The 14,175-nt window shown below is 35.2% G+C and overlaps 1 protein-coding gene across 2 annotated transcripts in view; it reads left to right on the plus strand.

Annotated features, from left to right (window-relative positions):
* The window catches only part of SCYL2 (SCY1 like pseudokinase 2), a 37,685-nt gene extending 25,333 nt beyond the window's left edge, over window positions 1-12,352 (plus strand). For both annotated transcript variants that reach the window (XM_068938671.1, XM_068938678.1), the window contains 9 exons: window positions 2,866-2,988; window positions 3,674-3,787; window positions 4,185-4,317; window positions 6,180-6,298; window positions 7,576-7,676; window positions 8,423-8,489; window positions 8,623-8,712; window positions 9,682-9,801; window positions 10,398-12,352. In XM_068938671.1, coding sequence (XP_068794772.1) covers window positions 2,866-2,988; window positions 3,674-3,787; window positions 4,185-4,317; window positions 6,180-6,298; window positions 7,576-7,676; window positions 8,423-8,489; window positions 8,623-8,712; window positions 9,682-9,801; window positions 10,398-11,042 — 1,512 coding nt within the window. In that variant the 3' untranslated portion in view covers window positions 11,043-12,352. The remainder of the gene's footprint in view (window positions 1-2,865; window positions 2,989-3,673; window positions 3,788-4,184; window positions 4,318-6,179; window positions 6,299-7,575; window positions 7,677-8,422; window positions 8,490-8,622; window positions 8,713-9,681; window positions 9,802-10,397) is intronic.
* Window positions 12,353-14,175: the final 1,823 nt, after the last annotated feature.

Raw genomic sequence — 14,175 nt, forward strand, 5'->3', positions numbered from 1 at the left:
TAGTTTTTGTCTTGAAAAAAATAAACATAAAAAGGTACTCACCGACAAAAAGCCAAAAAACCTCTTATTTGTACTGTTGCATCCTAAGAGGTGACACTGTGTTTTGCTACTTTGGACAGCAGATTTGTAAGATAGTCCTCACTCCAAAAACCTTGAGACTCCTTTGTCTCAAGGCTGTATCTGGATGATAGTGGGCCCAAAAGCTGTTTTATTTCTTAAGAAATGAGGGAAGCAAAGTATAGATTTGGGATTAGCTTATAAAGAAAGAGCTTTGTGAAGTTTCTATGCAGTAAAGTATAATGCAGTTTTGCAGCTTTCCAGATACTGTGTATTAAATTCTCATGTGGACATTCTTGATGCACATTAAGTACTAGCTGGCTTATTCCACTTTTATTTTTATGGGCTTTTCAGTATGGCAAAGTTTGTCTAAGTAATCTAGGGCAGATTTCCAAAGTTAATGCCAGATTAATTCAGGAAAAAAAATATAAAGATTAAGAGTGCCAGATGATAGAATTCCAGGTCTGATTGGTAACAGTCAGATGCACAATCTGTCTTTGAGCAAGGCAAAAACTTGCTCTTGTGTGTTTGTAAGTCATGGGGTATGGCAGAAGGCAGTGTGTTAATGTTTCTTCTAAACACACTCTCATGATGTTTTAGCATTGTGCCAGGCCTCTTGCTTGGCATTCGTAATCTGTACATCCACAAAAAAACTGCTGATACTTGAGTTAAGAAGCAAATGTATCATAGGGAGGCAGCTGTAATTCATTATGAAGAAATTGTTATCCAGTTGACAGTGTCTTTGTATAAGGCAGATTATACTATGCAAATGGAATATTTAACTTCTCGTTCACATCATGCTTTTGGAGTTAGCATGGAATAACTGGAGTACTGTAAAGTAACATCCTAGCTTACTCTGAAATATTGTCCCCATGCAGACAAACCCTTAATTTATACCTAGGGGTATCCATAAGGAGTTAGCGTGTGATGTACTGTAAGTTCATATTCTTAATTCAGTACATCAGTACCCTAACAAATATTGAGCTCTGTGTTAGTGAATGAAATAAATCTTCAGTATCGTTGTTTTTAGCGCAACTGCTGCTGCCGCTTATGTTTTTATAGGTTGTGTCTTTGAATCTGTTAACTGTGTCATCTTAGCTTTTACTTAAATGGATAAAAATTGTCAACGGTTTTCCTAGAATACAACCAACAACAGCAGAGTTCACCAGAATAACATAAATTACATTCTAATTGAAGATACAGGTGTTGAGAGATAGCAAAAAAATTCATATGTGTGTTTTCTTATTTGAAAAGAATTGACAGCAAGAGTAGTGGAAAAGAGCTGAATTGCTTCTGTGAAATCTAAATGATTATACAGTACTGTTTAGCTTACCAGTGGTCTGTTCAAACAGCTGGTTCTTATTTTTAGCAAAGCTTTTCTAATTGTTGAGTAACAAACTACATTCATCTCATTTTTCAAATTTGCAAAACAATCAAACAAGCCTTCTCTCCCAAAACTGTTTGGCAAACAGAACACAGAAACTGTTATGCCACAGTATTACAGGGTTGCTAGAAAAGTGTTCTTAGTACATGTAGTTATTTTAGGTTTTCAAAGGCCAAGTTTAGGTCAAATAAAAATTCTTTACTCAAGAATAATCATAAAATGTAAATTTAAAACTGGTCTCATCCATCTTTCCCTAATTTTGTCAAATTTCTGGGGGTTGCTTCAGAGTCAATGTCCATGAAATGAATGAAAGAATGAATGAGAGTGTGTGTGTGTGTACAGACTGGATGATTATAAATATATAATAAGATACTCCACATTAGCTACCATTTGAAAGAATTTCTTTCCCTTCCCTATAAAGGAAAGGGGAGGAACTTATATTTGGTCTTGATATTTTTGTACTTCTAGACTCTGCGGCTTCTGTTTATTTGACATATAGGCTCTGTTTGTTACATGTATTTATACTTAAAAATTGAAATTTGTCCCTCCTATGAAATACTTGGCTTTTTATTATGAGTGTGATGCCTCTCATCGTAGTTTGTCCATCTACTCTAGCCTGTTTTATAAAAGGAGTCTAGATATCAATGGAGATGCGTCAGCGGCACCTGTGGAAGTTGTCTCACTTTTCTCAGATAGATAGATGAACTTTGGCTACACAGCGCTCTGTATTGTAGACTGAGCCCGGATGTTTGGTTTAAACTGGAGGCTAACTTTCAGATAGTTAAACATAAGCAAGATGAATCCCACTTGACTGGATGTGAGCTTAACCTCATGTGAAATTTTTTTGCTTGAGATTTGCATTTTATGATATACTGCTTCTATGAGAAATGGAGTAAAGCTATTTTGTGTCCATATAGTAGTTGTGATGTTCTTTCCATTGATTCCAAATTTTGATTTCAGATACAGAAGTAATCTAGCTTTTATAGGTGGGTTTGTGATCAAACGCTTCAAGAACGGCATTTGATCCATAGAGTTTGAGTAATGATAATTTCTGTGGGTGGAATTTAACAGAAAACAGTATTGTAAATAGAAAAAAAAAACCCTCCCCCCCCGCCATTTCCCCCAAACCATTATGATTTCTTATTTTGGAAAGATTATTCTAAAACGTACGTGTTTTGTTTGATCTGTATTTGCTGTTTCTAAAATACAATAATATGTCAAAGTGTTTTTTGTCTTCCTGTCTTCCATGCCTTCAGGCAAGCAACATGGTAAGTGATTGCGTTTACTGAGTTACAAGAAAACTTCTGGAGTTTGAATGATATGATATGCAATTCTTCATGATATGATGCAATAAATTTTAAATTGAAAGGATATGTTGGTGGAGTTAAAATCTTTTGGCTTCTGAACTGCCCTTCTTTTAATAGATCCTGTTGATCTTCCTGCAAAAAATGGATTTGCTCCTAACCAAAACTCCACCAGATGAAATAAAGAACAGCGTTCTACCAATGGTTTATAGAGCCTTGGAAGCACCTTCAATACAGATTCAGGTGTCGTAATTTCAGCTTTTATTTAAAATTAGCTGACTAATCTTTTCTCTTTCCTTTAAGGAAAAGAGAAAAGTTTCCTTTTGGAAATCATCCTTCCAATGGAATTTGTTTTCAGTAAGCCATAAGCATTCAGGAAGTGTGTGTGGGAGGTAAACAAACAAAATATTAGACAAAGAAGGATTTGGATCAGATGTCACTTTCAGCTTTGCAAAGCCTTTACAATATTATGGATAAAAGTTATTGTTTTTAAATATCTGGCTTGAGATTATTCTGCAGCAGGAGTTTGGTTACTCAGGTATTTCCTTGCAATTTGTGCTTAACATTGCTGTCTATTTTTTGGCTGCAATTGGGTAGTTTTTTCCTCTATTGCTTAAGTATGTTTAATACTGATATCTGTTTTATTTTTTAGTCTGTGATTGTGCTGCTGCAGAGTTTTACAGATATTCATTTATATTTGCTTGACCCATTTTCTAAGATTCCATCTGCATATCATGATGCTTTATTATTGTAGCTATTTCTAAGTGACTCTGATAGATTAAGTTCATTCTAGTGAACATGATGAGTATTTCCTTAAAAGGAATACTTGGAAAGACAAATTGATGTTGAACTTGAGTAAAAAATGTATTGGCTTTATAGCAAACATGCATGTTTCTTTTTAAACTTATGTGGAATATTTTTTTTATAGGAGCTTTGCCTAAACATAATTCCCACATTTGCCAATCTAATAGATTACCCATCAATGAAAAACTCATTGATTCCAAGAATTAAAAATGCGTGTTTGCAAACTTCTTCTCTTGCTGTAAGTATCGTAATAATTTTATTTCTTTCTCAGTCTTCAGAAAATGTAAAATTGCTTGTAATTCCTTTGGCTTTTTTGCTATTGCTCCTTTAAATAAAAGCCGATCAATATACCCTGATTTCTTTTCAAGATTTTTTACATTAATGTTGGTATGTTTCAGCACATTGTATGTTAGCGGTGTTTGTCCTGCAGAAAAGCCAAAGTTTTATGAGCAGTATGCAACTCTGTTTTCCTGTAATGATACAAACATTTTTGTAAACTCACCTTGAATTTTCAGATATGAAGGCTGTAGTTTCAGAAGCACCTTCTTTATTCTTGTAAATATGAGTTTTATGTGTCCTTTTTCCTAGGTGAATGAATAATTAAGATGTTATTTAATTCTTATCATACTTCGTAGGTCCGGGTAAACTCACTAGTGTGCTTAGGAAAGATTTTGGAGTACTTAGATAAATGGTTTGTGCTTGACGATATTTTACCTTTTCTGCAACAAATTCCATCCAAGGAACCTGCAGTGCTAATGGGAATTTTAGGTAACTAATATTTTCAACTTTCTCCTATTTTGCATTTTGATATTGTAATCTCAGAGCTTTCTGTATAATCATTGATAATGTTTACATAGTCTAGCTAAAATGACTTGTTTCTCCTTCTTAAGTAGGTCCCTGTTCAGTTACCTAAGGTATTGCTGATACTTCTGTCACTAGTCCATATATTTGTAGTCCTGAAGGCCCAACACAGCTCTGAGTACTCTTTGCAGTTCTTAGGCTGTGACACTTTTGTGGACTCTATGGCCCACCCAGCCAGAGAGGTAGTTTCCCTCGGAGCAGTATAAAATCTGTCCTCTTTCAGTTGCTGAACACTTTACTGAAGCTTTTAAGATGCTACTGCTGTCTTCAGTTACCACTCTTGCATGTCAGATGCTATAAATGATTATCAGTATGAATCTATTGCACTTCACTGCAGCTTTTGTTAAATGAATTTTGCCCTTTAAACAAAGACACGGCTGCCTTTGCACCAAAATGGAGCGTGTTCTGGGTAAGATGTCACAAAGCAGTTACAATAATTGGGTGGCTTGCTACCTCTGGAAGGGAAGGCCTCGCTCCCAGTTGTGCTTCCCTAGTGCCACTATGGTGCTTGGCCAGCTCAGGATACATGCTTTTAACATTACAAGCATTTTAACTTGAATTGGTTCATGAGCAGACCAGATGATTTGAAGTCACTGCCAAGGAGAAGTGTGACTGTGTGATCAAGTGCTGGGAGGCAGTGACCAATTTCTCTTACTGACAGCAAAACAGTAGGCAAAAGACCATTTGCAACAGTTGAGCTGTAGCGGCAGCAACCCTCAGTAGAGCCCTGTAACAAATATGTGATGGTAGCACTTTTTAAATTTACTCTCAGTCATCAAGAGTGCATTTATCTGTGCTAAATTAAAGCTGCCCTCTTTCCCTTAATCTCTGCAGCTTTAATCTGCACTTGATGCTTGAGAATGAGGGACAGTGTGTCTTTCCCTTAGTTGTATTACTCCTGAATTCTAATCAGCTACAGTGGACAGCTGAACCCTAGTCTGGAAATGATGAGCTGAAATCAATTTTGGATACGTTGGATCCCCCCCCTTTTTTTCAAAGTACATTTTATCTTGTATGTGAAATCTTCTTTGGCCAGCTGACAGCTGTGTGTTCTAGTAGTAACGTGGAACGTAAGGAAAGCTTCTTCCTCTGTTGTGCCAGTATATTCAGTGTTCTCCACCAAAAGTGGACTATTTAGGCACACAGGAATCCTGCCGTCAGAAACACTACAAAACTGGTAGGCGTAGTATTGGATCCCTTGCGCCTCTTTCCTTTTTCATTAATTTTAAAATAGATAAGGACTAGGCATGGTTTCTGGTCCTATGTATATAACACAGCCCTAAACTTCCAGGTAAGAGTCTTTGGAAAATACAATCAGAGAGCAGTGTGGTAGTTAACACTAACCATGTGTGCACCACAAGCCATTTGCAATGTGCCAGAAGTGAACGTCTCCTTAGTTAATGCAGCACAATTACAAAGTGGCAATTTGTTAATTTGTGGTAACTCAGTTGCTTGTGATATCTGTTCAAAGATCCATAATTGACCAGAACAATACTTTGACTAATAATACTGGGCATCACAGCAGCATTACTTTAGGTCTCTAGGACTTTTCTTTTGCTCTAAATGTTAGCAAAGCCTCTTGTTATAATACATGTATGTTGTGAATGAGTACTTCATTTTTATGATTTTTCTATCTTGTTTGTGCATGGTTGCACACAGAACCAAAGTATGTTCAGATTATCAGTACCTACAGAGAGTGCAACTTCTTGGAGTTTGTTCACATTATTTACTAAACTTACTGATTTTGCTCTTTTAATGTTGTATGTCAGGTATTTACAAATGTACATTTACTCATAAGAAGTTGGGAATTACCAAAGAGCAGCTTGCAGGAAAAGTATTGCCCCATCTGATTCCTCTTAGTATTGAGAACAATCTTAATCTCAATCAGGTAGGAACATGACTATTTTGCATGCTTTTACTTGATAAATTGGTAGAGAATTGGTTTAAACTGCTGTCACAGAATTTGTAGGTTTCTGTATGTCTGTGTCTGATGTGAAAAATGCTTCCAGTATTACTGTATTTGCATGCTTAAAGGCTGTTGTTTATTTAGTGGATCTAACTGATATAGTATAAAATTTCAAAATGAATACCATCACATTTCTGAAGTTGTATATCAGTTGTATATCCTAGCCTTTTATGTCCTTTTTACAGTTTTAAATCTTTAAATGTTTAAAATCTTTTAAAATTTTAAAGTTGTATTGCTAATATTTTCATTAGTAATTCCCCCCCAAAACATCCGGTTAAGCCTTTAGACTGAAATGTGTTTTTTAAACGAAAAATTATATCAACTAACAGACTTCTGTTATGGTAGATAGGTGTTTGAGTGGTTAGACCAGAATCACTAAGTTGTTTCTGATATTTTAGGGTAAGTCTGACGGGTATCTGTAGCCATGATACTAGCCCTGAAGAAGTAACTGAATGTATCAAATTGTGGGGCTGAAATAGAGGAAATGGAAGAAAAACTTCTAAGTTACGTGATCTATTCCCTTCTACTTGCATATTTTACACTACAGAGAATTGGGAAGTTACTGGGCAGTTGAACTGTTAAATTTGGTGATATTACTGTAGAATATGAAGAGACATAAGAAAAATAAAGTGATCGTGATAAGGTTAGCAAGATTTTTAAAACGGATGGATGGTAGTGCTTTTGAAATACGCTGCAAAGTATTTGGGAGAAAATTGAATGAAATTAAATCAAATCTGAGACAAAGAATCCCTGGAGTAAGAGTATACTGCCTCCCAAAAATCATGGTGAAGAAGTTAGCTAAGTAACATAATTACAATTCAAATAAAAAGCTACATTACAATCTTTATCTTTCTTCTCTTAGTTTTGTTTGTAAATATTGCAGATGGTGTCAAAGTGCAATCATGCTGCTATGAGTTAATTAGGAAATAGAATACCTAATACAATTTTTCTGGAAAACAAATCTAATAGTGTTCATCATGATCTTTTGGGTTTTTTTGTCTGGGTTGCCTCACAAGCATACATTCTGCTTGTAGCTGGTTATATCATCTGAGGTAGAGAAGCTGGAGTATAAATTATTTAAAATGTGCAGTTTATCTGACGTTGTATATTGTAAGTTTTATGTGATATTAACCTTTGAGCTCTAAATGTCTGGATTCTGACACTGCAAAATCCAAACTTCCTGTATGTTTCTTTTACAGTTCAATTCTTTTATTTGTGTTATAAAAGACATGCTCAATAGATTGGAGGCAGAGCATAAAACAAAACTTGAACAGCTTCATGTTATGCAAGAGCAACAGAAGTAAGTGTTTGTTTGCCTGTGTGCTAGAAAAAGCAAGTGAGCAGAGATGAATTTCAGTTCATCTTTTTAGCAAATGTGAGAAAACTCTTATCGATAGCAATATAACATACTTCAGTAATTGAGAATTACGCCAGGTGAGCATGATTGTCAGCAAAGATTTATGAGTCTTACAATGATAGTATTATTATGACATCAGTGGTTTTATTAAGCACAATCCTTTACACTTACATTGTGAAGTCACGGTTTATTAATTTACTCTGGGTAACTTTTAATGAATTTGTGAAGTATAAAAGTTCATACTGAGCTCCACTAGTTCGGTTTTATGTCAGTATACTCAGAATAGTTGCTCTTCTGTAGTTACTCAGAACACACACCACAGCGAAGAAACATAAACATAGCAGACCTTTAGAAGGCAAAGGTATTTGAAGATATCTATGCCTATTTTATGGAGGCTGATATAAGCTGAAATTTTCGAGGCAAATTAACTTGCCATCTGAAGTCTACATTACCCGTTTAAGGGAGAAAGTAAGACTTTTTGAAATGATCATTAGGAAACCTTTACACTTTAGAGTATTAAGGTTTTCCGGTCTCCTACAGCTATTGTGAATATGGCAGTGCTCTGATAATACATTTATTTTATATTGTTCAAATGCAGGGGGATAATCTGCGTTGCTGAATTAGTGTTGTGGATGTGACTGTACAGTTATCTTTTTGTAATATATATATATATACTCTGTACTGTATAGATCTTTGGATATAGCTAATCAAATGAGTGTATCTGAAGAGGGAAGATCTGCCGGTACAAATAATCAGGTAAGAGACAGTATTTTATTGCATTAGTTACATATAGAGGTTTGAAATTTAAAATCATCTAGTCAATATTTGCATCACCTTAAATTACAACATTTCAAATAACGTATGATTTTGTTTCTTCTAATTTAAACAGATTGACAAGGTATTTAATAGTACTGGAACTGACCTTCTAACTAGTGGATCTGATAGTAAAGAGAACGAGTTGTCATCAAAACAGAAAAAGGTGTGCTTTTTTTGGTTTGGAATTCTGTTACATGCATCTGTCTAATAGAAGGCTGATGTGCATAAGAAGAGTATGTGTAGATATTTGTCATATTTGAGGCTTTAAAGGAAAAATTAACTGCTGTTGCCTAGCACAACTCTGAGTAGTCACGTGTGAGGATGCACTGCAAAATGTTTAAACCACAGCCTTGAATTTCTGTGAAAAGCTGTCCTTGAAAAAAGCTTTGAGCAAAGTATGCATCAATTGGAATTATAAATTTTTGGTCATTTTTTTCCTCCTTAGTTACAGGTATAATGCATTATACTGAAACTTCAGCAGTGTATTTAAATATGAAAACCAAAGTGCTCAGGCAACTTCATTATAAAATTACAAAAGGAAATGAAGATCAAATGGAGAATTTCATGTAGTAGTAGAGACTAAAATTTACTATAAAAATTAAGAGTTAAGTGAAAATGAACAATAAATATGAAGATAAGTAAAAGAAGCAAAGAAAAAGCATTACATGAAATAGTTTACTCTTATAGGAGATATTCTCTTATAAAATCCTTCTCATGGCTGTTAAAATACAATTTCCTTTCCAACTCACTGTCAGTTGTAATTCTTTATCAAGTGACAGTTGGTAAAGTGTTCATATGAAAATAAAAAAACAAGCAGAACACTTTTTTTATGCCCAGCATTAAAAAGTCAAAGCTAAAATGGTTTTGTTATGATTAAATATCTGTATATTTGATACCTGTCCAGATTTTATCATTATGCTACCTTTAATATTGTATTTATTTGCCTTAAGTACTTGTTAACCGTGTGATAAATGTAATAATAGATTTTGTGCTTAGCCACTTTGTTTTTATATAAATAGTGCTCATTGTGTTTCAACACAGTGTTGAAATGACAGTGCTATTTATGAAATAAAAATAACATCAATACCTATATATACTGTCCAGCTTATTGTCAGTACTTTCCCTTTTAAAGGCATCACTTACGCTTGAAGAAAAGCAAAAGCTAGCTAAAGAACAAGAACAGGCACAGAAATTGAAAAGCCAGCAACCTCTAAAGCCACAAGCGACTGCAATAACACCTCCGTTGAAGCAGGTGAGAGATAATGAATTACTACATTGTTTCCATTGCAGCTCCGATGCTTTTTCCTTGGAAGTACTGTACGCAATTAGCATTTTTTCCCCTGTGGTTCACCTTTGTAATCACTGGTAGTAAGATAGTAGAGTTGAGAAAAACTAACTAAATTGTAATCTGCCTTCCACTTGCATCATTAGCTATATTTCCAACATTTTAAATTGTAGTAATTTGCAAAGGTGACATCACTACTGGAAGCCCGTTATTCTAGATGTGGAAAAAGCACATAGGAAAAAAAGGTTCTGCTCTCAAGAGTTCATTAACTAAATGTACAAAGGAGTTGGGGATAGGGATGAGACATGTAAGCAGATGGGCACAGTAGTACTTGGTCTTAGCAGTCAAACTAGAATTACAGAACAATCGAGCTTCTAGGTAGGGAAGAATGAAAATAACATAATTGCTCTTGTATGCAATTACATTTCGTGTCCAATTCCATTCAGTAAATTCCAGTTTCTGAAAAATCAATGCCACTTCTATATTAACTGCAAGAGCAATGATAAAGATTGTTGCTAGTGTGTATATGAAGAAAAAGTATCTAACTACATCATATTTTGCAGACAAAAGACTTGACAGATACCTTGATAGATAATATGTCATCTTTGACATCCATCAACAAAACTAAAGTTGCATCTTCAAACAGCTTCTCTTCTGTCCCTTCTATGGGTATTGGAATGGGATTTTCATCACCTGTTGACAGCACAAAGAGAAATATAACAAACGGACTAAATACTAGTATGGGTTTTCAGACTGCTGGATTCGGTATGGGAACTGGTCCCACTACGCAGAATTTCTTCGGTGGTCCGAGCGCAACAGGAACAACTAAAATGAACATTGTACCAACTGCCAGTATGCCAAATTACAGTTCCATGAGTGCTACATCTGCAGTCGCTCCACTGACGCAACAAAACAGACCCCCAGATATGTCTGCTTTAGATAACCTTTTTGGTCCTCAAAAGCCCAAAGTCAGTATGAAACAGCTGGCTCAACAGAAGTCAAACCAGTGGGTTAATCAGTTTATACCCCCACAAGGGTCCCCAAGTGCAAGTGGTTCAGTCTTGGGACCTCAGATGAACATGATAGGACAGCCTGGCTTTGGTATACAGGGTAATCCTTTCTTTGCTCCTCAGAACTTTGCACAACCAGCAAACACGATGACAAACAGCAGCTCAGCTAGCAATGACTTAAAAGATCTTTTTGGGTAAAATGTCTTATTTTCTTCTTTCAAAGGTTGATGACATTTGAATCATGGGTAAGCTGATTAACATCTTTTTTGATTAGGAAAAGTATGACTTGGGGAAACTTTCCACCCAGCAAAATAAAGAATTTTGCACTAGAAAAAGACTGTTTTTACATCGTCCTGGTAATGCAGTGGAATATATACGTGCAAAGTCATGTTATGTGATAACGATTTCCCTTCTCTTTACCCAACTTCAGAGCATTGGAGGTAGGAGGCATATATGTACTCAAAAAAGAAGCTAAATATTTCAGAATGATTCAGAAATGTATTCAATCAACTCCTGCATTTATATGAAATTTTATATCTTAAATTGAGCAAAAATGGTTAGCGGGTAATAATGCTAGTGAATACAATTTAGTGCTACCCTATGGATCAGTCTTCTCAATGTCTGCTAAATTCAACTCTTGATGATTTGTGTAGCCTGAATTTGGCATGAACTGTCATTATGCCTTATGACAGTATGTGAAAAGTAAACTCATGTTGCATCAGATAGTTTTGTTAGCCATTTTACATAGAAATATCTCTGATCCACAACTATACAACAGACTAAGAAAATAAAACATTTTGACTTTCTTCTCCTATGAGGAAATTAGGATTAATGTGGTAATAGAGTACCATAAGATTCAGGAGGCATAAAAAATGATTTTAAAAGATAGTACAAATTTGGGACGGAGGAAAAAACACTGCTCCAATGGACATGCTTATTTACATCCTGTTTTATAATGTCAGACCATAGTTACTAGCCCCATAGCAAAAGCCCTGTACCACCTAAGCAGGATTTTTAAACACTTTAAAATACTTGATCATATTTATTATGTATTTCTGTGTTTTGGCTAATTTGATACTGCTTCCAGTCGGTGTGGGGGAAAAAAAAAAAGCATATGAGTAGTTATGGAACCTCCTAGAAAAAAATGTTCTCTGTAAAGTTCAAATGCTGACTGCCCCAACTTGTTAAAATTGGTTGAATTACACAGAAGTATTTTGAATTACTTCATAGTCTTTGGCTCCATTGGGAAGATGGAAAAGGATTGCCTCGTAGAAGTTACTGTTGCACATGGTTGTGTGAAAAAGGAGATTGCCATTAATTGCCTTTATTAGAATAAACTCTTGCCTTTTAATTTTGTTTTAACTCAAGTCCTTATGAAGGATAGATGAATATGAAGTGAGTTCTCAAATACAGATTTGTAAGTTCGAGAATATATGGTAAATACACAAGTATTTCAAATCCTTTTTATTGTATAATTCCAAATGTAATAAAGCTCTCCAGAAAACCAAGCAGTAGTTTTTTCTGCTTCCCAGAAGGTAGATGTTCAGCTTGCCCATGATAGAATCTCTGCTCTGTCAGAAATTACAGTTGGATTTTAACTTTTTTTTTCCTAGGAATTTCAGGAACTTTCTTACATAATATTTTGAAGACTATAGCTGGCTATTTTGAGAAGGAAAGAACTAGTTACCTTTTTTATGGAAAGCCTACACACTTTATTTTTCAAAGCCTTTCACTGAAGAAAATGTTCTTTCATTTGCTGCTTAAGAAACCAAAGGGCCTTATGCTGTAAATGTGACTTGTATTTTGTTATATTTCCACTGTTCTCAGCAGTAATAGCATTAAGCATATTTCTTAAATAATTGTTCATGTATTATAGCTCTTGCCTTAGTCAGATTATTTTAAAATACCTGGGACCAGTGAAATTGTGGTTTAGAAAACAATGCCTAACATGTGATGCTTATGTGCTGTTAGTATTCATGGTAAACGTTGTAGGTTATGTTAAGATATCTGTGTAACTTAAATACGATACTAGAACTGTTAAAATATTATTTAAGTTCATCTACGGTTACTGGTACTCTATACTCTGAATCACACAAAGTCTTCTTTTTTATGTCAGCTTTTGAAAGCTACATTTTTTTAGGGTAACGTGAGGCAAAACTTTGAAGAATTACTTGAATCTGTATTCCTCTAAATTATTTGGAAAATAAGGTTATATTAAAATAACATCTCTTAGGACTTTACACTGTATTATATTAATATAGTGAAGGCAAGTTTAACCTCCAATGCCCTGATCTGGGGATTCAGTCCCTGATCCCTCTGGACTAGGGGTATTCAGAGTTGGATTTGGGTTTAACTTATCTGAGGGAAAGTTAACTACAAAATTTTTATCACATCTTATATTCCAGTCCTATTAAGCTATGGGTTTTGGGGATATGTGCTTTTGGCATGGGCTATTTGAGAATACAGTTTATTTTGTAAAAACAAAACCCAAAACATTCTGCAGGTTCTAATTAAGAGAGGCTCTTCTGTGCAGGTGGCAATGTGTTGGAATAAGGTCTTTATCCGGCTCAAGTAATATGGAATGTTTTATATTTTGTATTTCAGAACATGATTTGATTTCTGCTGCTTGCAGCAATTTTCAGAATGGGCAGAGTAGAAGAATGATAACAAAGAAAATTGAAAAGCGTGCTCATGGAAATGATAGGAATTTTTTCCAGTTATTTAAAAAATAAAATAATTTCTGTTAAAATCAGAGGGCCAAATCCATCTTCCTTGCAGGTGCTTCCTGCTTAGGGAGTCAGGAAACCTTACATGTGTGAACTTCTTTAATTGTTTCTGCTTAACTTAAAGGGAGGAGGAGTCACAAGAGGTAAGTCACCAAAGCCTCTTGGCTCCTGCTATGGTAGCTTTTTTTTAGGAAACCTTGTCCAGTTGATCTCTCCGCTTGCAAACTGTCATTCTGAGGCTCTGCAAGAGGCTGGAAGATTCACGCTGTGGCCACAGTAAATGCCACTGTTGGAGAGCAACAGTTGCACTTTAGATGCAGTGGGAGGTAGGGAATAGGTGGGAGGAAGGGATAATATTCTAAAATAGGGGCATTCCAGGGACCTTCTGTGTCTGGACTTGGATGAAAAGCAGTGTTACATCTAGACTGTCCTTTTCTTTGTATTGTTTCTGTCCTTTTCCTTGCTGAACGCTGAAGCAGAGGGGATTGTTTAGCCTTAATGCAATACAGAATGGAGAACATGGGTTGGAAATTGATATCCGATCTACAAAATTGCAAATTCTTCCACTGAAAAAGTAACTTGATATGAAATAATATTGTTCAGGG

The sequence above is a fragment of the Struthio camelus genome, chromosome 1 (genome assembly GCF_040807025.1).
Source record: "Struthio camelus isolate bStrCam1 chromosome 1, bStrCam1.hap1, whole genome shotgun sequence".
Taxonomy (NCBI): domain Eukaryota; kingdom Metazoa; phylum Chordata; class Aves; order Struthioniformes; family Struthionidae; genus Struthio; species Struthio camelus.